The sequence below is a fragment of the Ciona robusta genome, chromosome 8 (assembly GCF_009617815.1).
Source record: "Ciona robusta chromosome 8, ASM961781v2".
NCBI lineage: Eukaryota > Metazoa > Chordata > Ascidiacea > Phlebobranchia > Cionidae > Ciona > Ciona robusta.
Genome location: NC_143242.1, coordinates 1,141,240 through 1,166,899, shown reverse-complemented (window position 1 = coordinate 1,166,899; position 25,660 = coordinate 1,141,240). Strand labels below are relative to the sequence as shown.

At 36.4% G+C, this 25,660-nt stretch overlaps 1 protein-coding gene across 3 annotated transcripts in view; it reads right to left on the bottom strand.

Moving 5' to 3' along the window:
* The window catches only part of LOC149732045 (putative rRNA-processing protein EBP2), a 37,129-nt gene extending 13,736 nt beyond the window's left edge, over positions 1-23,393 (bottom strand). For 2 of the 3 annotated variants that reach the window (XM_089882178.1, XM_089882179.1), the window contains exons 1-3: positions 23,281-23,393; positions 1,770-1,853; positions 1,428-1,533 (exon numbers count right to left, since the gene is read on the bottom strand). In XM_089882178.1, coding sequence (XP_089738304.1) covers positions 1,428-1,533; positions 1,770-1,853; positions 23,281-23,355 — 265 coding nt within the window. In that variant the 5' untranslated portion in view covers positions 23,356-23,393. The remainder of the gene's footprint in view (positions 1-1,427; positions 1,534-1,769; positions 1,854-23,280) is intronic. The other variant, XM_089882181.1, reaches the window with a different exon arrangement.
* Between the last annotated feature and the right edge of the window lie 2,267 nt (positions 23,394-25,660).

Here is a 25,660-nt window from a genome sequence, read left to right as displayed (position 1 = left end):
ACAAAGTATCGTCTTGGTCGAGCTTGGACAGAAGCCAAAAAACATTGTTTGTTGGCACCGCACGAGAACCAGAGTTTCATTACGTCATCTTTCACAAGAATAAATTCACAACGATTGCTTAGCTTGTTAGGTGTGAAATGTATGCTACCGCATGCGTCTTCGTTTATTTCCTACGCCGGCGCAGAGCTTAAACATGTGAAGCTCATACACGATGTTTTGATCTCATGGTTGGTTAGAAGTGGGCACATTCCTCCCGATTGTTACATTATGAAACGTCATAACTTACAGTTATGTTGTTATAGAACAAGTGACGTAACAATTAAATGAAACATGTTCCAATTCCTAGCGAAAGAAAGTAATATTGGATGCAACGCGTGTTTTAGCACTTTCTGTCTGCGTGCGTGTTTGCGGAAATGGGGTCTGTCATTACAACAAAACAGCCCCCATGGTTGCAGCAGTTTATTTATTTCATTATAAAAAAGTTCAGAAGTTATTGGCTTTTATTTAAAATCAGATACGGGAACATTGCGGGCTCGTGTAATTTGACACCAGCTGTAATTCGATATGGGCAAATTCGCTGACATTGCGATTCGTTACTTGCGAGAGAGCATATTCACAACGAACGTAGAATAATTAAAGAAAAAGCTATGCTGACTATTCTCTTATCTCTTAGTAGCTTCACTTTTTTTCATTTTTAATATTTTTTGCTCTCGCATGCAACATTATAGCAATGGCATAAGGCTCAGCGCTCGGCCCAGATTTCAGCCGAGCGACGAACGTCAAAGAAAGGAGATGCTCGGGCACGAGCTTTTGAGTTCGGGCTCGGCACATTCCTATTTGAAGGGAAGTAGTTAAGTAAAAATAAGGAATTATAAGATAAAAAAGAAACATTAATTTGGAACAAGGCTGTTAAATATGTGTTGAAGATATTTTGTTTTTGAATTTTTGTGTAAAAACTAAGGATAAGGTTCTAAGTTTCTGGAAAATATGGACTGCATAATGCATAAGTTGAATGAATACTATTTGTATTATAGGCATGTACTTTGTTAATTTGTTTTTCTTTTATTCAAGTTAAGTTGCATTTTGTTGAAAACATTGTTTTTATTGTCCCACAAATGTTTGTTTGTCCCAAAGTCAGGAAAATAAATGAACAGTACAGAATTTCGAATCAAACTAAAAAACATGCCATCTTAAAATCTTTTCTAGACATCAATGTAATGATAAATATTGTTTCTCCAGATTAAAAAAATATTTAGGTTTAGACTAGAAAGTTTTTTTAACATAAAAGCCTTAATTGATTTAAGCAGAGTTTCTTTTATCTGTGAAATAATTAGAAAACCATGCAAGCAAACTTTTTAACATACATTAGTAACATTACACACACATGGGATTTATTTATGTGTATTGTTTTAATACACATTACACACCATTTTCCACCTTTACTTGTACATTGCATCCAACTGAAACATCCAAGCGCTCAACCCAGTCCAGATCCAAAGGCGCTATGTCATCTAATTTTTGAAGTAAACCAGCCTGAAAAGCATATATATATTATAGTTGACAAGAGCATTAACTTTTAAAACATGAATACATACATGAAGACTGCTGAAAGCATGATTGCTATATTAATATGCAATATTAAACTTCATGAGCCAATATTTAAAAAATGTTTATAAACAATCTTGTTACAATATCTTCAATTAAGCTGCAGTCTGCAACAGTATATATTTCAAAATATTAATGTGACAAAAATTAGTAACATTGCCTGCCTCATTGTTTATAACTGGTGGTGGTGCAGTGATAGGTCGAACTAATCCGGATTTCAGCAAACCAGATGCAAAAGCAACTTGTAACTAAAATAAACAACTTTGTTTGATTAATAACGTCTAAAATGCTATTAAGCAAATAAAAAAAACAGACAGAACTGATTTTAAAATTTATGGGGAATACAGAATCTATTCAGAGCATAGGCGCTGATGTTGGGTATCGGGGATACCTCATAATATTTACAGCATATGCAGCATACACATTTTCCACCGCCTAAGTCGCCCAGGGGCCCCATTCTAATCACTAAAGCTCATGGTATTAAGTTGCGTTTACGCGCTAATAAGAAGTATTTATTGCAAAAAGTGTAAAATGTATCAATCCTTTATTAGTTTACTTGATTGCATACATAAAAAGGCAAATATTCAACTTGTAGGCTAAATAATCACAGGGACAATCTATATTATGATACAAATAATAAACGTGTAAATTGCTATTATGTCGTAATAAATTGCTAGGCCAAACAGTCGCAACTATGATGCAATGAATCCACATGTGAATCTTCGTAATAAAAATGCTGCTTTGCTGACGAAAACATAGTAAATACTTCAGTGCTTCTTCTGGAGCATATTTAGGTTGTTTATGTTTATTACCACAAATTTCATTTATTTACACGCAGCTATGAAAAAGGGAGTGCCAAGTTTGTGTTGTGAAATCCTGTCAAATATAAATATGTATACGCTGCACGCATAAGGGAAGAACTTTAAAAATGCCAGAGTATGCCAAATATTGTACTAATAATTTTTTAACCACCAACAACGCTGTTGAACAAGGTCATATTTTGATATAAATCTTGTGTTCGTGGGTTTTTTTATGAAAACATTTGTAAATCGTTTTTATTGAAAGCGTCTGTAAATCATTTTTAAGCGATTGGCAATATAGACTTTTCATGTTTGTGGGTTAACCGCTATCACAAGAGGTGTGAGTTCTGTAATATGCTCAAGGACCTTTCGTTCTCTTTGATTATGTTGACCGCTGACTGTAAGTAAAAAATTAAATCCAGCAGCATCCACCATACAAGAAAGATTTAAATAATTAGACAGTTAATGTTAAATTGCATTTAACACAGACCAATATATGTCTTATTTAGTTTTGATACGGTCGTGGGGTTATTTCGTTAAACAGTCTTCACCGCAAACAGAGAACATTTAGTTTGTTATCTACTAGATTGCTCATAATAAACGCGTCAATTGGTATTATGACCTCTATAATCGACGCATCAAATGCTATTATGACGCAAATAATCAACGTGTGAATTGCCACTTTGTCATAACAAAGCATTATGTCTGGTTAAGAAAACTTTGATAAAGATCGGCTTTATTACTTTAAGAATAGATTAACAACACGATACACCGATTCTAATTGCGCAGTATTTAATTATGACCTCAGGTTTTGTACTGACCCTGGTTCTGGTGTCTCATACAAACATCCCATACATAACGTCGAAACTGGAGTAAACCGCGTTGTAAGTTTAGGATGTTTTATTGTGATGGTGGGGTAATGGAAATGTGTTTACTGGACATGTTGGAATATTATTAAACTAAACATTAAGCCGAATTGATTGAACTTTGTAAAAATTCTAAAACTACCAAGAACCGAATGTTGTTACGTCACAGACACAAATGCATTTATCACACGATATGTTGCCAGGCAACCGAAACGTACGTTGACTGACGTCTCCATTAAAACTGCGGTCAGGATTTCTGGAACATTTATAAATGTTGGATTTTTATTATTTTAATACTTTAATGGAAATAACAATGCTTTCATCGAGTTATTCTAGTATTATCTGGCAATAAAGGCAATAAACATGACGCACGCATTAGAATTTCAGGGCCTGCGGGAGTACCCTCGTATTTGTGAGGGCCTGCGCAGGCCTTGCAGGCAGGCATTCAGCGCCTATGGCCACACATATACAGTGGCGTCGATTTTATAAAAACGTAGGGGTTGCGACATGACAACATGTTAGCTGTAAGTAGGTATATGTAAAATCATGCATATAACGTGTGCGGCATTTAATGGAAACGTTTTGACGATAGGCTGGCAGTTGATTGTAGTTAAGCGTTTAAAAAACTTAACAATATGACATGTAAATATCATCATATAATTGCCAATACGTTGATTATACAGACAGACTGTAACCCGTTGGCCGTTACGATAATGGAGTCCATTAAATGGACCACATCCGACATCACAATACCGCGTGTGACGTAACATTATTCAACTGACAGGTGCAGCATTGCGCAATATCCTACGTTAATTCTCTGCGTCACAATATTGTTTATAATGCAACATTTGACTTTAAAACTCGTAAACATAAAAGTTGTTCGCATCACAATTGAACACGTAACAATTTTGTGCTGGTTGTTCAATGAAGTTTGAAAACATCATTTTAACAAAACTCGAAGAAACAAACAAAATCAATTAAACATGCGTTATTCATGTATCACAACACACGATCAAAGCTGTGTTCGCCTATCACCGATCAAAGGAGCCGCCACGATCTCCCTTCGTTTTAACAGACAAACTTATCAGGGTAAGGTTTGAGAACGAGAATAATGTTTCATGAGTAGGCTAAATAATAAACATGTGAATTGCTATTATGTTGCAATAATCGACGTGTGAATTGCAATTGTGTCGTAATGAATCCAGGCGTGAATCCTTACTATTTCGTAACAAACATGCTGCTTGGTTGAGGAAAATATCGTATATAAATATAAAGCAGTGACCGACCCGATTTAGGTAGTTTATTCCTGCCTATTTAACAGGCAAATTACATTTATTTTACACGCAACTGTTAGGGAGGCAATTCATGACATGTGCGCGTCTTAGAAAAAGAACACCTATTTCCAGCCCTGGAGACTCACGTCGGCAATTGGCAATTGCCGACGCATTTGGACAAACCGTCGGCATATTGCCCACGATGTAGAAAAAAAAATGAAGAAAAAAACAAAATATTTTCATATTGCAGACGCGAAATTGCAAAAATTACAGGCGATAAAAGCAAAAAGTGAGGTAATATAATACTGATACATATAGTAGTCGTATATAGCAAATGAAGTCAGGCGCACCGATTTCCTAACGCACCTGCACGTTGACTATTATGTCATTAACGTCCTTGTATACGTGCGGCGCATACGTTATTTTTCGGTGGGAATTGGTAACACGACCTTTCTCACAGCTGTATGTAAAATAAATGTAATTTGCGGCAATAAATAGTCTAGATAGGTTCCAGAAGTAACACTGCTGTATATTTAGGATGTTTTCCTCAGCCAAGCGGCATGTTTATTACGAAATAGTAAGGATTCACACGTGGATTCATTGCACCATAATAGCGATTGTTTGACCTGGCAATTGATTATAATAGCAATTCACACGCGGATTATTTGCATCATAATAACGATTGTCCCCTTGATTATTTAGTCAGCAGGAGGTTGAAAACAGGTTGGATATTTGTCTTTTTATGTATGCTATCCAGTAAAGGATTGATACGTTTGCAATAAATACTTCGACCTGGGCTATGCAGCAGACGATGATGATGGTAATGTTTCGTGAATTTGGTGTTAACAATAGGAATGTGTTGAAGTTGTAGCGCCGAGATTCAACCAAAAGCTCAGCACGAGCTTATGACGTCATTAAGGAGAAAGGCGTAAGAGAATACGTTCCTTTTTGGACGAAAAGTGTCTCTAACTAAAATCATTTAGAACACGTGGATTGCGGTGAAAGAGAAGACGTAATGCAGCACTTTGTATTATTTCAATATAAAAAAGTTTAGGAATTTATGGCTTTTTATTAAAAATCAGTCCAATCAGATACGAAACATTGGGCGCTCGTGTTATACAATACCGACTGTAATTCGAGACGGGCAAATTCGCGCTGACGTTGCGATTCGTGACGTCACGCCCGGCCACGCGTCTTTTAAATCCTCAGCAATATTGCCGACATATTTTGAAATCTGTCGGCAACTTTTATAGGAGTCTCCAGGGCTGTATTCCTATAGTTAATTTTATCCTGGTTCGCGTGTTTTTAGTTTAATTCGAATTGCTTTCGGAAGAAAAGCAGCTTTGGAAGTAGACGTTAGAGACATTTGAAACGTAGAAATTGACTAGTAAATATTACATTCTCACACAATAATAGAACTGTCACCGTAATAATCTACGTTTTGCGATTATCAATGTGACATAACGATTGTCTGATGTAACACGCAGTCGTTATAGGTAACCGAGCAGGGTACAAAAATAGCTAGTTTATGCGTTAAGAGAATGAAGGCGTTGCGTAGCTACTATAAATTATTTATTTGATAAAGTTAAATATATTTATTTAAGAAGATTTTAGGAATAATTTGCTTTTATAATTGGAAAATCCAGGGGTTGTTGCAACCCCTGCCAAATTGTCAGGGTAGGCCTGCATACCCTGCACCATATAAATCGACGCCAGTGCAGGTATACAATGGCCAATGGCGTCATAGCCAACGCACACCGTAGCGTCGATATTATAAAAACATAGGGGTTGCAAGTTGCAACATTACACCATGTTAGCTGAAAGAAGGTATATGTAAAACAATGTTCAACTGGAAAATTATTGTTTCACCATCAGTTGGTGTAACAATGATCATTTTTTGGGCACGTTAGTGACCATATAGATCCTTTTTCGTCGAACAGTTGTTCTTGGCGTTGTTGTTGTTGTTGCTGATAGGGTGATTTTTTTCCGCACTATCTTAATTTTCAATTCTAGCATTTATTCTTTATTCTCTTGATTGAAATCAAATCATATTATATATTTATAATTTTTGGACTAAATTTTCAGATTTAAAACCGCATGATTAGCGATTAATTAACAATTACTTTCCTCGTGTACTTTACATAGCGGAAACACTGTCTGGAACACAAATCTGTCAAAATGCTAACTTCGGTTTACATCGTAAAATGCTAACATCGGTTAAGTACAGTTTACATCGTAAAATCAAAAAAGACTGTAATTTCTTTGCTAAAATGAGGTTGGTACTTACTATACTCAGCACTGCAGAGATGGAATATTTAACTGTGGATTATTCAATGGCCATTTTTGGTTGTGTTTATAATAGTAAGCATAATTTCCTACGAATTCTTAAAGCCAATTTAATAGAAAGGTATCCCAATGTTTACTCAAGGAAAGCTTAGAAACTAAAAAGATGGTTTTCTATGCACAGCAACAAGGAATCGAACATGTGTTAGTTATTTCTCAAACAATAGTGATGTTATAGCGAGTTATTATACTGTCATCCATTCTTCACTTCATTCAGACGTTACTTAGTTTCATTGCATGCATCATCCTTACTTGTATCCATTCTATGCTTATTGTCATGGTTACCCAGTCACGTGGGCAGTTCTTTGTTATAAACCACGTTGTGTTATCAGTAATGTCTGGATATTAGGAAACCGTATTTGACAGTATTGTGTTATAGCTACGTACTAGCCATAAGCTGAAGCAATTAAGTAGATTTTATGTGCAGTATTAGTGATGTAATAATAAGTTTACGTCTTTATATAAAAGTGATTATTGTGATGCTATTTACAGTGATTAAGTAAAAGTACATTGCTTGTTTGGACATTGTGTAATCACCATTGTGGATCACACTCCGCCTGATCGCCTATTAAGTTGGTGGGTGTATTATTATTCATTGGTTACCTCAAACACACTCCGCCTGATCGCCTATCAAGCCAATTTAATAGAATGATATACCAATGTTTACATACTTTCACTTGTAGCAGCACTAGCAGAGTAGTAGGCAACTGAAGTTTGTGGTTCCCTTCATAGGTTGATGCTGTTACTTAGGTTGTTAATGTAGTTTACGCGAAGACTGACATGCACCAACATACGCGCCTAGTATGGGGGAAGTAATTCGTAATAGACTCGTTGTTATTGCATTCTCGAACAACAGATTCTCGCCCAAGATCAACAAATAGTTTGGATAGAAGGTTAGAACAATTTAAACAATGGAAATAAAACCTTCAAAATACTGCAACAAAACCGATCTGTCACGCCAAGGCTGTTCTTTCCGCGGTCACGAGGACCAGGATTCAAACATATTTCAAACGTTGTATTTGACGTCAAGTTGTGTCTAAAACAGCAACATTTTTGATTGCTCAGACTTAATATACAACACGAAATGCTGGAATCTGTAAACGTCTTGTGCTCGGTATTCAGAGAAGCAAACAATTCACCATTTATTCGGTATAATGGCTAACGAAAAATTCTGCAATTGGCTTTCGTTGTAACTTTTTCTCTTTCTTTTCCAAAACGCAAGCTTTACTGCATTTAAACTCGGTAAAGATAGGTATGAACATTCACTTAGGCTTTTATGGCCGACGAGATGGGTGCCTCGTTATGCAGCGATAGACGCATTCTTGCAAGAATACGAAAACGTATTAGATTGGCTGGAACAAACTTCTTAAAATTAAGAAATGGACGATCGCATCTACAAGTCTTGTATCTATTCATTTGCGCATGAAAAAGTGTTAAACATACTTTTATATACAAGTGATAAATCGAATGTTTGTAATAGTAAATTCCGTCTACGTTGCAATCCAAAGTTGTTCCTTAACAGTTGAAACATTCCGAAATTTACTTAGTGATATTACATGTGTCATTCCAGTAATAGTTATGATGGTGGCACAGCAGTTGCTTTTGTTAAGTCTTGTTTAGATTTTACAGCGAATGCGGGTCTCGTATATAGAGCCCGACCGATATTGCTTTTTTCAAACCGATACCGATATTTTGAAAATTTCAGTTGCCGATATCCGATACTTTAATGCACCTAGAAAACTAGACTGATAACTAGACTGATTAAAACCGAAAAATCTGAGGGCCGATAAAAATCAAACTACAGGCTTAATTTTTATAATTAGTTATTAGTGAACTTGTAATTACTTAATTGGCTAATTTGTAATTGTTTTCAAATAAATTCTACCTCCCTTCCATTAAACAATCATTGTATTTATCAGCCAATGCAGTTTATTTGTGTATCACGTTGAGGCTCAAAAAATGCGTAAGTGACCTAAAGTAACCTCGACGTTACACGCGCCTGATAAACATGACATGCGGTGGACACCCGATCAAACGCTTCGACTTATACGTAAGATCAGCGGTTCCCAATCTTTTCTAAAAAATTTGCCTGGTGGACCCTTTGCACTTATTTTAATATTTCGCGGTCCTATAAAAATCAAAGAATGCTATAGAAAAATGCAAAAGCCACACCAATGAAAGAAAAAGCAAAAACTATCAAACACGGTAAGCTGTTTAATGGGATGGGTGCACTTGTTTTGCTGCAATTAAATCAATGTTTGGTTTGGTTTTGAATCACAATCGAATCATTGCTTCATTGCGGACCCTCTGAAACTGCTGTATGGACCCCAGTTTGGAAACCGCTGCGTTAGATTGTTACGAACGAGTTGAATTAGGTATACGAACGAGTTTACGTTTATGAACAAGTTAGCGCTCTACATTAATTCTGACAAAAGTGTGGGCAAACCTAACACCAGGCTGGAAAATACCTTACGCGAAGGCGTTCGTTAATCTTGCTAAACTTACCAAGAGTTTTAATCACGCCGACACACGTTAACAATTTACCTTGGTTCAGTGTGCGTCGCATTGTAGCGAATAGCAACTTCTATACGCTAACAACGATTAGATACTCAAAACATTTCTCAGCATAAAAGCGTAATTGTTCTATGAAGCAAACACACTTTTAATCCCAACACCTTAAAGGCAATAAACCACTATTGTAATAATAATCGACGCAACAATTGCTGCTGTGTTGCAACAATCTAATTGTTACTCAATCCCGAATAATCCACGTGTGGATTGGTACTGTGTCATAACAGAAATACGTGTTTATCTAACTTTAGGTAAGACTCGTAGTTATGATGCAACTGGTAAACCTGTTGCGCAATCAAAGCTAAATTCCCAAACTTGTCCAACCGCGTACGCGACCGTAATCGCAAAGAGACAGCGTATTTGATGTTTCTCATTTTTACTTTTTGTTATGAAATAGTATTGCCTCCCCGCTGATTTTGAAATCTAGGCGCCTATGTGCACCAATATTTATTGTTGCCTTGTACATTGTAAGTCATATTGTGTTCTGTATATAATATATTATGCAGATCAAATTCAAGGAAAGTATAGAAGTTAAAGAGATGATTTTCTATGCATAGCAACAAGGAATCGAACATGTGTTAGTTTTTTCTCAGACAATAGTGTACTATAGTAGTATAATACCATATCATGTTGATGTACCACTATTAATAGGCATCCACTTTGGGGTTCCGGGGTGCCTTGTTACCCCAATTTTGAAAACAATTGTGAGTTAAAGTGTTTTGGCCCAAGTTTTACAGATCACCACAAATTTTAACCTGCTGTTGAGTGTCTAGCCTATAGAAACATTCAGGCCCAAACCATACTCGAATCATACTATTCAATGAAGTTTGTTTATGTTTCAAGCTGTGATCGTAAATGCATTTAATCACTTCACACTAGATTTTTAAAATGTGAATCCCGATGCCAATCTTAAATCACCATTTTGTTTTGTGCAAGACTAAATTTGTTGGGTATTACCATTCAAAAATGGGTTGTACCTGTTAATTTATTTAATACATTGTTATCATACAATAACATGTTTCATTTTTTGTTAAACACAAATGAGTTTCATAGTGAACTATTTAATGCAACAATTTTTTTACATCTGTGAGCTAAACTAGGTCACTTGGTCAAACATAATGTGGCTTTGCGATATGCTAATTTTTATAAATGTGGACGAGACAGATATAATGCATAGAAAACAAAACTGTATTTCACACAATGCTTCTTCATTTGTTTTAGTATCCAAAATGTGTGCAGTTAACTAATAAATGTGCAATAAGCTAATATACATAAACATTTTATGTATTCTTTGTCAAACTTTACTATTCATTGTCAAACTATAATGTTGCAACCTCCAATATGTTTATTTGCAATATACCAGCAGTGGCGTTGATTTAATAAAAATGTAGGGGTTGCAACAGATTCTATACAAAAGAGACCCTGCGTATGTATTCTATACAAAAGGGACCAAGCGTATATTTTTTAAGTTATACAAATACACTCCCGACATCCCAATAAAAAAATCTCCTACAGCTAATAGAATGTTACGTAAAAAGTAAATTTAGGTAGAGCTTGGAAGTCTAAAACACATCAGTAATTTGTTTTCTGTTTTGAAAAAAGTCAAAAACAAGACCTAGAAGCAGGTAATTTGTGAAATTTGGGTCCCTTTTTTGGGACGTTGCCGACGTAGTGAATTGAATATTGTGGACATAGCGAACTTGCACTAATTAAACAGACCGGTGACATTTTAGTCATTTAAAAATGGTAACTTTTATATTATTTTGCAAAAAAATGTATTAAAAGATTAATAAAAGCTATTTTACACCTTCCCACAAAAGGAAAACGCAAACAAAACTTAACAAGTTTGTTTAAACCCAAGGGGCTATTTTATATTTTTTCTAAAGATGTTTGACAGGGTAAATGTAAGTCATTTTACGCTTGCAACAAAACATTATTGTCTAAACACATTGAAAAGTCAGGGTGTTTGCTTGATTCTGGACTCACACTAGCAGCAGTAAGACCACTGGGTGTTTCTTTGGCCGATATCATCTATTTTAATGTTTAAATTATACGTGCCCATCCATTAGACCTTTGCTCTCTTGTCCCTATTGTTTTTTCTCAATCACGCATAATACATTGTTACGATGTAGTGGAGATTCACACGTTGATTATTTACGTCATAATAGCATTTGATGCGTCGATTATTGACATCATAATACCGTTTGACATGTTCATTATCAGCAATCCAAGAGAAAGCAAACTGATTATTCTATACATTTACGATGGAGACTAGGGATGTGCTGAACTGAGCCCGAACTCAAAAGCTTGTGACCGAGCATTTCCTTTTTTGACGCTATTGTTATAATGATGCACATGTGAGCGAAAAATATTAAAAATGAAGCTACTAAAAGATAATGAGACTAGTTAGCAATTACAGCCGGTGTCGAATTACCAGACTTAAAAATCTGGCCGGTGATCGGTTAATTTTATTGAAAACCTGGGCATAATATATTTTACGTGTGTCCAGGCCGCAAATTTCACGGAAACTCGAAGCTAAAGCTTCCGTAAAGCTACCGCAAAGTGAAAGACGACAGCTTTTTCAAGCTTCCGTCTTTTTACCTATGCTATTTAAGGGGTAAAAAAGCACAGGCCGTGGCTTTCTCCTAATGCGAGCAGAGGGTGCTCACAAAGCATTCTCTCGTTTTGTAAAAAGAAACAGGCGAGAGCGTAAGAATGCTCCATGCGAACGCGTGCTCATAAGCGTTCTCTCATTATTATAAAGAAACAGGCAAAAGCGTAAGAGTGCTCCATGCGAACGCGTGATTGTAAAGCAGTCTCTCATTTTTATAAAAGAAACAGGTGAGAGCGCGCTCTCTGCAAACGCGTGCTCTAAAACGTTCTCTCATTTTTAAAAGAGAAAGTTGAAAGAGTAGGATTAAACGTGTTTTGCCCGTTCTGAAATACACTTGGAATTATGACGTCCTAATCAACATGCTATTGCATGAAATAAAATTAAATTATTGCCGTGTTTAAGGTTAAAAACTTCAATCCGTTTCTGTAAAACCCATAAAATGAAGATGTGTTTTATTTATAATGTTGAAATTATAGGTTCACTTTTTTATTTTTGCTACTTTTTGCAATCTCAAGTGACTATGCATCCGGCCGCTATGACGTTAACTTTTGTTAGATACGCTTGTAACACGCTGTTTTCTTAGTTTTGTGCGATGCACGCAGATTATTCTATCTTTCAATTATTAGTAAATTAAATAAAATTAACGGCGATCGTCCAATACGAACATTGTGCATCCATGAGGATGACCAATACGTTTATAATAAAAAACTTTGAACCAACGTATTGGATGTATTGGGTAGGGATGTGCTGAAGTTGAAAAAGCTCGGGTTCACCGAGCGCCGAGCTTCAACGAAAAGCTCGGCACGAGCCCGAGTCCGAGCACCTATGACGTCATCAAGGAGAAAGGCGTACGAGAATGCGTTCCTATTCAGCCGAAAAGCGTCGCTAATCAAAATTATACAGAACACGTGGTTTGCAGTTAAAGACGAGTCTCGTTTTGTAATTTCTACTGTTGCAAAATGTAAAATTCATACAAAAAGTATTTAAATAAAAAAATATATATAATTGTTACAGCCAGTGGCGCAACTGGCAAGTTTCTACGCATGTTCATCTTGAATATGGTAACGGTTATTTACGTCAGAATAAACCTTTACGATCGTTACATCACAAACGAGATTGTTGAAAACAATCGTGTTTTATTCGCTTCTATACGATCTGCAGTTTGTGTATAATTTTTGTTTCTGATGATTAGTTTAAATGCAGGTAAATCGCGATTATGTGAGTTTTAATTGATGGAAATATAAGAGCGAGGAGCGACGCTATCAGTAAATGGGAACCAACATAAATTGTAATATGATATTACAAAGTATCGTCCCGGCCGAGCTTGGACTGAAGCCAAAAAAACATCGTTTGATGGCACCGCACGAGAAACAGAGTTTTATTACATCATTTTTCACGAGAATAAATTCACAACGATTGCTTCTTTTGTTACGTGTGGAATGTATGCTACCGCATGCGTCTTCCTTTATTTCATACGCCGGCGCAGAGTGTAAAAATGTGACGCTGATACAAGATGGTTTGATCTCGTGGTTGGTTTGGCTGCCCAATTTGGGCAGTGGGCACATTCCTCCCGATTGTTATATTATGAAACGTCATAATTAATAGTTACCTTGCGATAGGACACCTGACGTAATAATTAAATGAAAAATTGTTCCAATTCCAAGCGAAGAAATGTTATATTGAATGCAACGCGTGTGTGTGTGCGTCTTAGCATTTTCTGGTTGCGTGCGGTCTGCGGTTAAGGGGGCTGTCATGTGGTTGCAAAACCGTGGTTGCAGCAATTTATAATATTTCATTATAAAAAAGTTAAAGAGTTTTTGCCTTTTATTTAAAATGTGATACGAAAACATTGGGCGCTCGTGTAATTCGACACCGGCTGTAATTCGATACCGCAAATTGCTGACGTTGCGATTCGTTACTTGCGAGAGAGCAAATTCACAACGAACGAAAAACAATTAAAGAGAAAGCTACGCTGACCAGTCTCGTTATCTCTTAGTAGCTTCACTTTTTTTCATTTTTAATATTTTACGCTCTCGCGTGCAACATTATAGCAAAAGGCTCGGCGCTCGGCTGAAAACTGGGCCGAGCGCCGAGCCTCAAGAAAGGAGACGCTCGGGCACGAGCTTTTGAGTTCGGGCTCGGCTCGGCACACCCCTAGTATTGGGTATTACAAATTGTTTTGGAATAAGGTTATTTGGGATAAAACATGTTCGAATATTTTGAAGGTCTTAGCGATAAAACATGTTAATTTAACACGCGAAAACACACGATTATGCCGCACGTGAATTCGGGTATTCCCCAAAAAATTACGTCATCGGAAGCTAAAAGCTGCCGTGTTTAAGGTTACGGAAGCTTTTACGAGCTGCCGTCTTTTGATCTAAATTTCGTGGTTTGCGTGTCTGTCACTCAAGCTACGAAATCTTGCATATTTCTGACTATAGTGCGGGCGCCTGTGCGATAGAAAGGTTGTTAAAACTGCGATTTAATGTTTTATGTTTGTCGCGTGTTCGTTATAATCACAGGTGTTCAGGTAACGAAATTGATTGAATAACAAACATTGCCGTGTTGGATGATGCGTCGGACGTAAGAAAGTTGATTTTATTATTATTAGGATTTCTTTTTATATATACAAAAATACGGGCGTTTTTCGATGATCCGGACAGTGACATTATTAGTGATAGGGGGTATTTCTACAATCCTGATTTGATAAAAAACTGCTGCAACAGTTATAAATAAATTTCATAAATAAATGAATTCTCGTACGCCTTTCTCCTTGATGACGTCATTGGTGCTCGGGCCCGAGCTGTTTGTTGAATCTCGGCAAACCCGAGCTTTTATGACCTAAACAGATGATGCTTTATCGCATTCTAAGCAATATAAGTTAAAATAATCAACCTAAATCTGTTCTGTAAGTATTGCTGCTTTATATTCACGATGTTTTCCTCAGCCAAGCAGCATATTTATTACGAAACAGTGGGGATTTACACATTGGCGTAGAGTTTTGCAAATGCGTGGGAGTGCGGCAAACACGCAATACGCAAAGACAATTTAATTCGGAAGTATCTTATCGCAATAGTTAAATCTTATACGCGGCAGGAACACTTATCGCAATGTAACATCGTTAAACTTGCAAGTGTCATATCGCTCAATATTTTAGTAGCCTGGACCTGATTTACTTCGCCGGCTGCGTAACAAATCGTATAATGTTAACGTAACAAAAGTTACCTATTCGGGCAGTTCTTATGTAACAAACAGCTTTATTTTATCATAACTCCGCCATTTATACGGGCAAGAGAAATTCGCAATTGGGACGTAACATAACTAGCTATTTCGCAATAATAGGAATTGTGACGAATGCGTATTACGTGAGCAATATAAACCAGTATTTCGACACGTGTCTGTTCGGGAATGACTTGCAAACCAGGCATTCTTAAACCGCCACTAAATTCCAGGTAATTTCAAAAGAGGAAGTTGGTTGACGGTAGAAAAGAAAGTGTTGGTTGCCTCGGTTGCCATAAACTGCGGTATGTGTCTCGGTGATCGCAAATAAGTTTTATAGTATTTTAAACTAGCTTTCGTTAATAATTTGTATGCTGACCAAACACAGTTTGAGAAGTATGGTACATGAAACTGTGCCGTATTTATATCAGGAGAGCTGTTTTTTCATGAGCAAGAAAAACCCGCAAATGTTTATCTGACAGTTTGTGTGTGTTGCAAGTTGAAATCGTCGCGATAATCTGGCTTTGATCGGAAAAAAACGAAGCTAGATTGACATTTTTTCATTGCTAATTGTTGGCTTATAGCCAAAAAAACGTTGCGGGTGGGGCAACAGAAGAAAATTCCTTAAAATATAAGTAAAAAACTAAAACACCACTGCGAATTTAGTATTTTTGACACGATTTTAACATTCGTAAAACACATTGGTGTAAGCAGAACGCATGCGTCTACGATTTAGGAAACTACTAGATAAATACGAATCAGTATTGGCCGTATTTTTGTTTTTTTTACATGCCTGATGCATTTGCAACTCCCAATCAAGTAAACTAAACATTCTAAATACTCCCATATCCCATACATATTATCTGGTTGTCTGGTCTAGCACACGTCATTATGCTAGTTAATCCACGATTCCTTTGTTTCTGATTGGTCAATCAGAGAGGTGTAAAATGGGCTTGATTTGCCGCATATTTACAAACAATACGATGCTATGTTGAATAATAATAATCACGATTGCGCAAAAAGAAGTCAAATTTTAACACATTTCTTTAAGAATTAATGTCATCGTCGAAACATTATACGCGCGTGCCGTATTCGTACATTAAACAGAAGTAGCGAATTCCTAAATTGGTAGGAGTGCGTCGCATTCCCGCACGCCCGTACTCTACGCCAGTGGATTCACACGTAGATTGATTGCATCATAATTAGGGATGTGCCGAGCCGAGCCCGAACTCAAAAGCTCGTGCCCGAGCGTCTCCTTTTTTGACGTTGCTTTATGCTATTGCTATAATGTTGCACGCGAGAGCGAAAAATATAAAAAATGAAAAAAGTGAAGCTACTAAAAGATAACGAGACTAGTCAGCGTAGCTTTCTCTTTAATTGTTTTTCGTTCGTTGTGAATTTGCTCTCTCGCAAGTAACGAATCGCAACGTCGGCGAATTTGACCTTATGCAATTACAGCAGGTGTCGAATTACACGATAGCCTAATCCCTAATGTTTCCATATCTGATTGTAGAAGTAAATCCGGACGGTGGTCGGTTAATTTTATTGAAATTCCGGGCGTAATATATTTTACGCGCGTCTGTCACTCAAGCTACGAAATCTTGCATATTTCTGACTATAGTGCGGGCGCCTGTGCGATAGAAAGGTTGTTAAAGCTGCGATTTGATGTTTTATGTTTGTTGCGTGTTCGTTATAATCACGGGTGTTCGTAATTATCAGGTAACGAAATCGATCGAATAACAAACATTGCCGTGTTGCATTTTGAACCTTTTTTTGTTCAATTGTTACTTCACATGTCTTACTGTAACATAATTATTAATTATGACATTTCATAATGTACCAATCGAGAGGAATGTGCCCATTGCCTGACCCACCACGCGATCGAAAGGTCACATATTTACGCTCTGCGCTCGCTTAGGAAATAAAGGAAGACCCATGCGATAGCATACATTCAACACTTGGTAAGCGAAGCAATCGTTGTGAATATGCTCTCGTGGAAAATGACGTAACGCCACGTCAGCGTGCAGCCAGTGTTTTATAAATTATACGATTTATATAAATTGTTTAAACTTTCGGATTTTGCAATAGTGTTACTGTTACATAACATAACAAGTGTACATAAATTTCTAATTAAATATTTTATGGAAAAAACTAATATCTTGCAACTGGGATTTACGAAACTTTGGTTCTTGCGCGTTGCCAACGAACAACGTTTTTTGGCCTCTGTCCAAGCTTGGCCGGGACGATATTTACTTCGTGACAAACCGTTCCGTCATTTTAGCTAGTCGCTGTGTTTTCGCAGCGTTACCGATGCGCCGGACGTAAAAAAGTTGATTTTATTATTAATAGGATTTCTTTCTATTACAAAAATACGAGCGTTTTTCGACGATCCGGACGGTGACATTATCAGTGATAAAGGGGTATTTCTACAATTCTGATCTGATAAAAAACTGCTGCAACAGTTATGAATAATTTTTAATTAAATATTTTTTGTATGAATTTTACATTTTGCAACACTGGGAATTACGAAACGAGACGTTTCTTTAACCGCAAACCACGTGTTCTGTATTATTTTGATTAGCGACGCTTTTCGACTGAATAGGAACGTATTCTCGTACGCCTTTCTCCTTGATGACGTCATAGGTGCTCGGGCTCGGGCTCGTGCCGAGCTTTTCGTTGAAGCTCAGCGAACCCGAGCTTTTACGACCTCAGCACATCCCTAATCATAATAGCGACATTTTGACCTGGCAATTGGTCACGACATAATGGCAATTCACTTGTTGATTATTTGCATCATAATAGCGGTTTTCCCCTTGATTATTTAGCCTGCAGCTGCTTGAAAGCAGGTTGAATATTTGCCTTTTCATGTAAGCGCATTCAAGTATAGATAGTTTGCGAAAGATACTTTGTAAGTGTCTAAAGCAACGCCTCGATTTTAAAAACTCACTGACAGCAAGGGGGCATAGCTAGCTCATCGGAATAAAATAATTTATTCGAAATATTTTTTTAACCCTTAGACCTTCTCCTACCATAAGTTACTTAATAGTCAGTAGCTTGGTTATTTTGTATCGTACGGTCCCAAATTTAGGCTCATTTAAAAAAAATCAATTTCCTGCCGTTTTCAGCAATCAATTGTATAGCAACGTATTTAAATACTTTAAGCAATTTGTTGCCAAAATTTGTGGACATATTTTTGGCGTATTTAAGTGTTGCTTAGAGTTCGGTCCCTAGGTTCTGGCCGTTTTTGCCTTTTTTCAAACGTGCGAATAGCTGAGATAGGAAAATCCCAATGTACAAAAGCGCGGTTTGGCATGGATTTGGTCTTTGTAAAGTCATTTTAGCCTTAAACAATATAGGAAAGGTATATTGTACAAAATGTATAAAAAAGGCACACTTAGGCTTTATCTGTACAGTTTTTTTGGTTTAGTTCTTATACTTGACAAGTACCCAATCTGGTATGCTGCACAGGTACTGACTGAAAAATGCTTTAAAATTCAAGATTTGCACCAAAAAAAAGGTGAATTCCTTAAAAGTATCCCCTGATGGAATAGCCTTTCCACAGCGAACCCTCCAAAGGCATTTTCAAGATGATCTTATAGGACTTTCAATAATTTTGGTTATTAAATGTGTGTTTATTGTTGGTTTTATTGTAGTAATAACAGTCTATAAGTTAAAAATCTCACTTAAATCAAAAAATTTTGGTCCCACACCCATTAGTACGTGGATTAGAATCGACATATTGAAGTTTTTGTAATTTCTTTTCTTTATGACGCAAGTAACTTCACAAATTATACATTAATTTTATTACATTAGAAATATTCTATGGGGAAATTTCCATCAGTTGCAACACACATCTAACTAAAAATGTGCCGGCGTCTCGCAATTTTTATCTAGTCTGCCGATCAAACAGTATTACTGCCACGCGTTTCTGAGGTCACACGGACGACTTGTCAGTGTGACCTCACGACCCAATCGAGATTATTGCTAAATAACAAATTTCTGCCAATTATATCAATCCTAAAACCTAATTAAAGGTCATTTTAACTAACACAAATATGAAGCATCTTTCGACAGAAAGTCGCAGTTAGTATGAAATATTTATTTTTAGAAAAGGGTACTTTGGATTTTCAAAGGTTAGGCGCCTATGTTTCCAGTGTTGTAAAATGTAAAATTAATACAAAAATATATTATTAAAAACTATTTGCAGCCAGTGGTGCAACCAGCGCGTTAAGAAGGGAACTGTAATACAGATATTTACGTCCAGTCAACGTTATCTCTGACGCGATACAAACGCTTTAGATATTGGTCTTGCACACTAATATATCTGTTCTACTTTATGCGGTAAATTAAGACTAATATTACATTGTTTATACTAAATTAGAAACATCTTTTTAATAAATGAAACATTGGTGCAAGTTTTACGCATGTCCATCGTGGATAATGTAACGATTACTTAAGAATAACTTTGATAAACCATTACGATTGTTACATTACAAACGAGACTGTTGAAAAACAAGTGTGTTTTATTTGCATTCATAAGATCTGTAGTTTGTGTACAGTTTTATTTCTGGTGATTAGTTTAAATGCGAAGGCATAGCGTAAACGCGGCGCTTGTACACACTGGCGTCTAGGGATGTGCCGAGCCGAGCCCGAACTCAAAAGCTCGTGCCCGAGTGTCTCCTTTTTTGACGCTCGGCGCTCGGCTGAAATCTGGGCTGAAATCTGGGCCGAGCGCCGAGCCTCATATGCTATTGCTATAATGTTGCACGCGAGAGCGAAAAATACTGAAATGAAAAAAAGTGAAGCTACTAAGAGAAGATAACGAGAACAGTCAGCGTAGCTTCCTTTTTAATTATTTTTCGTTCGTTGTGAATTTGCTCTTCGCAAGTAACGGATCGCAACGTTAGTGAAATTGCCCGTATGGAATTACAGCCGGTGTCAAATTACACGAACGCGCAATGTTCCTGTATCTGATTTTAAATAAAAAGCTAATAACTCATAAACTTTTTTATAATGAAATAAATAAACTGCTGCAATCATGGGGGCTGTTTTGTTGTAATGACAGACCCCATTTCCGCAAACACGCACGCAGACAGAAAGTGCTAAAACAGGCGTTGCATTCAATATTACTTTCTTTCGCTGGGAATTGGAACATGTTTCATTTAATTGTTACGTCACTTGTTTTTTCACAACATAACTATAAATTTTGACGTTTTATAATATAACATTCGGGAAGAATGTTCCCACTTCCATTCTTCCAACCAACGAACCACAAGTTCGAAACCTCGTGTATGAGCGTCACATTTTTACGCTCTGCGCCGGCGAAGTATTTGAAGTACAGGTTCAAACTGGAAAGGCTCAATACCTATTGCTAGTGGACTAGGATCTTCACTTATGTCACTTCACCAGATAAAATACTTCTACATCACTATACATCACACACTGCTACATTATTGTTATTTGACAAATTTAAATAGTGTAAAACTCTGTAATACACTTACAAACAATTTAAAAAAAAACATTAAATTAACACTTTCGGCGCCGCACTAATTTGAACAATCGGACACTGGGTGCCGCACGAATTTTGGATTTTATTAAATTTTAAATAAGCCATGAATTGCAATTGAAAGTTGCGAATTATACAACAGTAAGCAACAGGAATCCAAGAAACAGTGACATATCCATGTTATCCCGTTTGTGTAGACGTATAACATCACTACCAATGTATCCATAACTTCACTTTTCTTCAGAGCCGTAAGAATAAGAATTGGACAAAACAAAACTTCACAACATCATAATTGTAATGACCAGACACTAAATCATTGAAGTTTGAACCATTATCCGTAATTATTCCAGCAGTGGCAGCAGTGAAACATTGTAAACTAGTAATATTGCGTAAAATATACTTGAAATCGTCAGAAACAGCTGATCGCAGAGTCACAAGCTAATTGGGCAAAAATAACGTAATCTCAAAGCAGACGTTCGCATATAGTCTCAATGCAGCCTAGATCGAGCGTACGTATATATACGTGGTTTACTATTAGTTTAAATGCAACGCGGCACTCGTAACAATGAAAAAATGGTAAAACGTATATATACGTGTGATGGCACCGCGAACCATTGTTACTTAAACGTATATATACGTAGATTGGCGCCGAAAGTGTTAAATTAATTTAAACTAAAATTAGGCCACGGCAATACCTACGCATATTTCTTAATTTGAAAGTAACAGAAAACGCCATGTCGACGGTACACTCTGTTTGCTGCAAACATTATTTCATTTTCCGCTAGCTAAGCCTTATTCAGCTGATCGATTAGAATAGATCGTGACGTAATTTACATCATAGTGCCCACGAGTGTAGGCAAATTTTTTAGCACTTTTTAAAACGATCTTTTGACCAAACTAAATATTTTTTCAAAAAAAAAAGACAGATAATATTAAGTGTAAATTTTCATTTAAAAAACTTTTATGAGCGTGGTCCTGACTCTTTAAGGAATGGTTTGCTTTTATATTTGGAAAATGAACCCCTGCAAAATTCTCAGGGTAGGCCCGCATACCCTACACCATATAAATAAATAATACAAAAAACGGCTGGCCGTCGCCCAAATTGCTCGTCGTGAGACGTCGAAAATGGCCGGCTGTAGTGACGTAATAGGAATTATGACGTCATATGTTTAAAGCAGCGCCTTGCGCGCGAACATGCAACACGGCGACGTATTGACGTATTGTTCAGTGCGAGAGTAAACAATATAATATTAATTGGCTTGCCTTAGCAAATTGTTTATTACAACATAGTAGCGATTAACATGTGGATTATCGCATTGATTATTTGCATCATAATAGCGATTAACGCGTTCATTGTTAACCTTGCAAAAGTAAACTATATGCTCTTGTTTTACGTTTGCGGTCAGTAAGGATTAAAGCAACTGTGTTTTATTAAACGTTTACATTGGGATAGGCGTATTTGGACATAATTACACTGACTTACCAGTTGTTTTCTCCCAATCAAAACAGTTTAATGTTGTTTACTGCAGAAACACGCTTGCCGATCGCCATGGGTGTTTCACGAGTAAAACACTCTGTACTTACAAAGTTTTAAATATGCATTTTTACCATTTTGATACATGTTAAGAAAGGTCTTTAAACCTTCTGATTGTATTTGCATTTCAATTTTGAGAAAACCCAACGATCTTCCGACGCACATAAACAGTTAACCTTTGATTGGCGAGTGGACGAGATATAATATATAAGAATTGCAGCATGGTGCCTAATCTGACCTCCCCTGGTCCCAGTATACGTTGGCTTACAACCCAACGGCAACTCGCTAATATTTCAGTTTGGTATTAAAATAATTAGACGATTTTACGTTTTTTTTTCAAGTCGCGTGAGTAAAAAACGCTTTAAAGGTTATTATCGGTCAAGTTTCACGGACACACGATTTGTTTTACTTAACGAGTGGAAACCTGATGTAACGACTTTTAATTTTCATCTCTCATCCCAACTAAATATAAATATGAAATATGCAAATGTAATAAAATTCATTTAAATTTATTGAATTAGATTTTAAACATAAAAATGCACCCAAATTAATTTGGGCGCGTGTCCGTTAACGCAAGTAAAATGCGCCTATTTACGGCCCTGTCTTTACAACGTGGTGTTGGGGTGGTAAACTTTAAACATTGCTTAATATAGACCCCACAAAAGGACCCGTTGATAAATTGCAGTGTTGCGAGATGTAAACGCATCGAAATAAGTCGGTACTAGTGCAGAATTCCCCGGTATTTATAGATTAGGCAGGTAAAAAGTATTAGAAGTTGGTAGTTAGGGAACGGGAAGTATTGGTAATATAGGCAAGATGTTAGCAGTTAAATGTTATATCAGTTAGCAGATAATGTAGCGAGGGATTGTTCATTAGCACCCAAGGTGAACTAAGTGGACCATAAGCATAAATTAAAAATGAGTAATATCAGTTACTATTATTTATTACCTCTTCATCTGAATCTCCATCACTTTTTTCCTTAAGTTTTGGAACATGGAGTTCTTCTGAATCAAGATCATCCATTTCAATTACAAAACAATCTTTTCTAAGGTAACAAAACTAAAGTATATGATATATATAATCAAAGATTACATCAACTTACTCAATACAAAAATACGCATTGCTGCATCTTTTCATTACTTAACTCACGTGTATATGCTTTCGGATTAATGCGAGACAAAAGTTTTAACAAATCAGTTTACGTAACGATGAATATGCATCTCAGCATGTATACATACAAATATGGTACACTTTTAGTCATGGTATATCTATATATCCTTTGAAGTAACCATGATCAATGGGTTTAATAACAGCGGAAGGTTAACTGCCGTCACATCACCACTCAAGAGCATGCCCACTCTGAAGGATGAACAAATAAAAGAACGTCACAAACTGTGTTCCTCGTGTGGCCAACAGTCTCAATTACAACACGTGTGTAAGTGGGGTCCCTTTAAAATGAGCGGGTTGCGCGCACAGAAATAAAAAAGACCACTAAAATCCTGCCAGAATTCTGCTAGAATTACCACAGAAATAAAAAAGAGTAGAACGCGCAACTTTCCAAAACCGTGATATATTCTTTTTCTATTCACGTGACCGCCAACTCCGTCCCCATTTCGCTTGGTCTCCATTGTAAAAGACAGGCGCATGGTAGTTTTAGGCGGTTTTAGCTGTTCATTTCAAAAACTACACTAACTATTCAATTTTATTAGGTCAGTTTAGTTATTTGGTGGATTAACGCTTACAGTTTACCCCTTTTTAGGAAATGTAGTTATTTAATAATTTTAATTAAAAACCTTCAAACAAACGGTTTGTTAAAAATATATATATACTAGAAAATAGTTGTTTTACCCTATAACTTTAAATCAAGTCAAAAAACAAAGAAAAACTACATAAAACGCCATCGAATCCATTGACTACAATAGTAAACGGGAACGACCCGTAAAAGAGAGAGAGTGTATCGTGCTCTCTCCTTTGCCGACATTGGAGATGCGCGTTCTACTCACAGAAATAAAAAAGAATAGAACGCGCATCTCTAATGTCGGCAAAGGAGAGAGCACGATACACTCTCTCTCTTTTGCGGGTCGTTCCCGTTTACTATTGTAGTCGGTGGATTCGAGGGCGTTTTATGTAGTTTTTCTTCATTTTTTGACTTGATTTAAAGTTATAGGGCAAAACAACTATTTTCTAATATACAAATATTTCTAACAAACTGTTTGCTTGAAGGTTTTTAATTAAAATTAATAAATAATTAAATTTCCTAAAAAGTGGTAAACTGTATGCGTTAACCTACCAAATAACTAAACTGGCCTAATAAACTTGAATAGTTGGTGTAGTTTTTGAAATAAACAGCTAAAAACTCCTAAAAATACCATGCGCCTATCTTTTACAATGAAGACGAAGGGAAATGGGGACGGAGTTGGTGGTCACGTGAATAGAAAAAAGAATATATCACGGTTTTGGGCAGTTGCGCGTTCTACTCTTTTTTAATTCTGTGGTTCTACTCTTTTTTATTTCTGTGAGAATTACGCTAACAGAAAAGTTACGTCGAAAGCGCAGTGTTGCCGGCAAAGTCAATAAAAAATCTACAGCAGGGTATAAATAAGAACTTATTTTTATAATTTTAAAAGATGTCTCGTCATTTTATTTGCAAAAATATAACGAATTCTCGTAAAGTAAAAAGGGTAAAAGAATTTTTTTTTAAATCGAGTAAACATTATTACCGAAAACCGCAAATTTTACCCCAAAAACTGTTCATGTTCAAACCGTCCTGCTAGGAAATCTGTAACTTTTAAATGCAAAAGGACAACGGATCTTGGTAAAGTGAATGTATCTCTCTGATTTAAAAAAAATAATAAAATCGCGCCCCATCGTAACGATTTTTTTTAAAGTCGAGTCAACATTATTACCGAAAACCGCGAATTTTACCCCAAAAAGTGCTCATGTTCAAACCGTCCTGCTAGGAAATATGTAACTTTTAAATGCAAAAGGACAACGGATTCTAGTAGAGTGAATGTATCTCTCTGATTTAAAAAAATAAAATCGCGCCCTCATCGTAACGATTTTTTTAAAATCGAGTCAACATTATTACCGAAAACCGCGAATTTTAACCCAAAAAGTGGTCATGTTCAAACCGTCCTGCTAGAAAATCTGTAACTTTTAAATGCAAAAGGACAACGGATCTTGGTAAAGTGAATGCATCTCTCTGATTTAAAAAAATAAAATCGCGCCCCCATCGTAACAATTTTTTTTAAATCGAGTCAACATTATTACCGAAAACCGCAAATTTTACCCCAAAAAGTGCTCATTTTGAAATCGTCCTGCTAGGAAA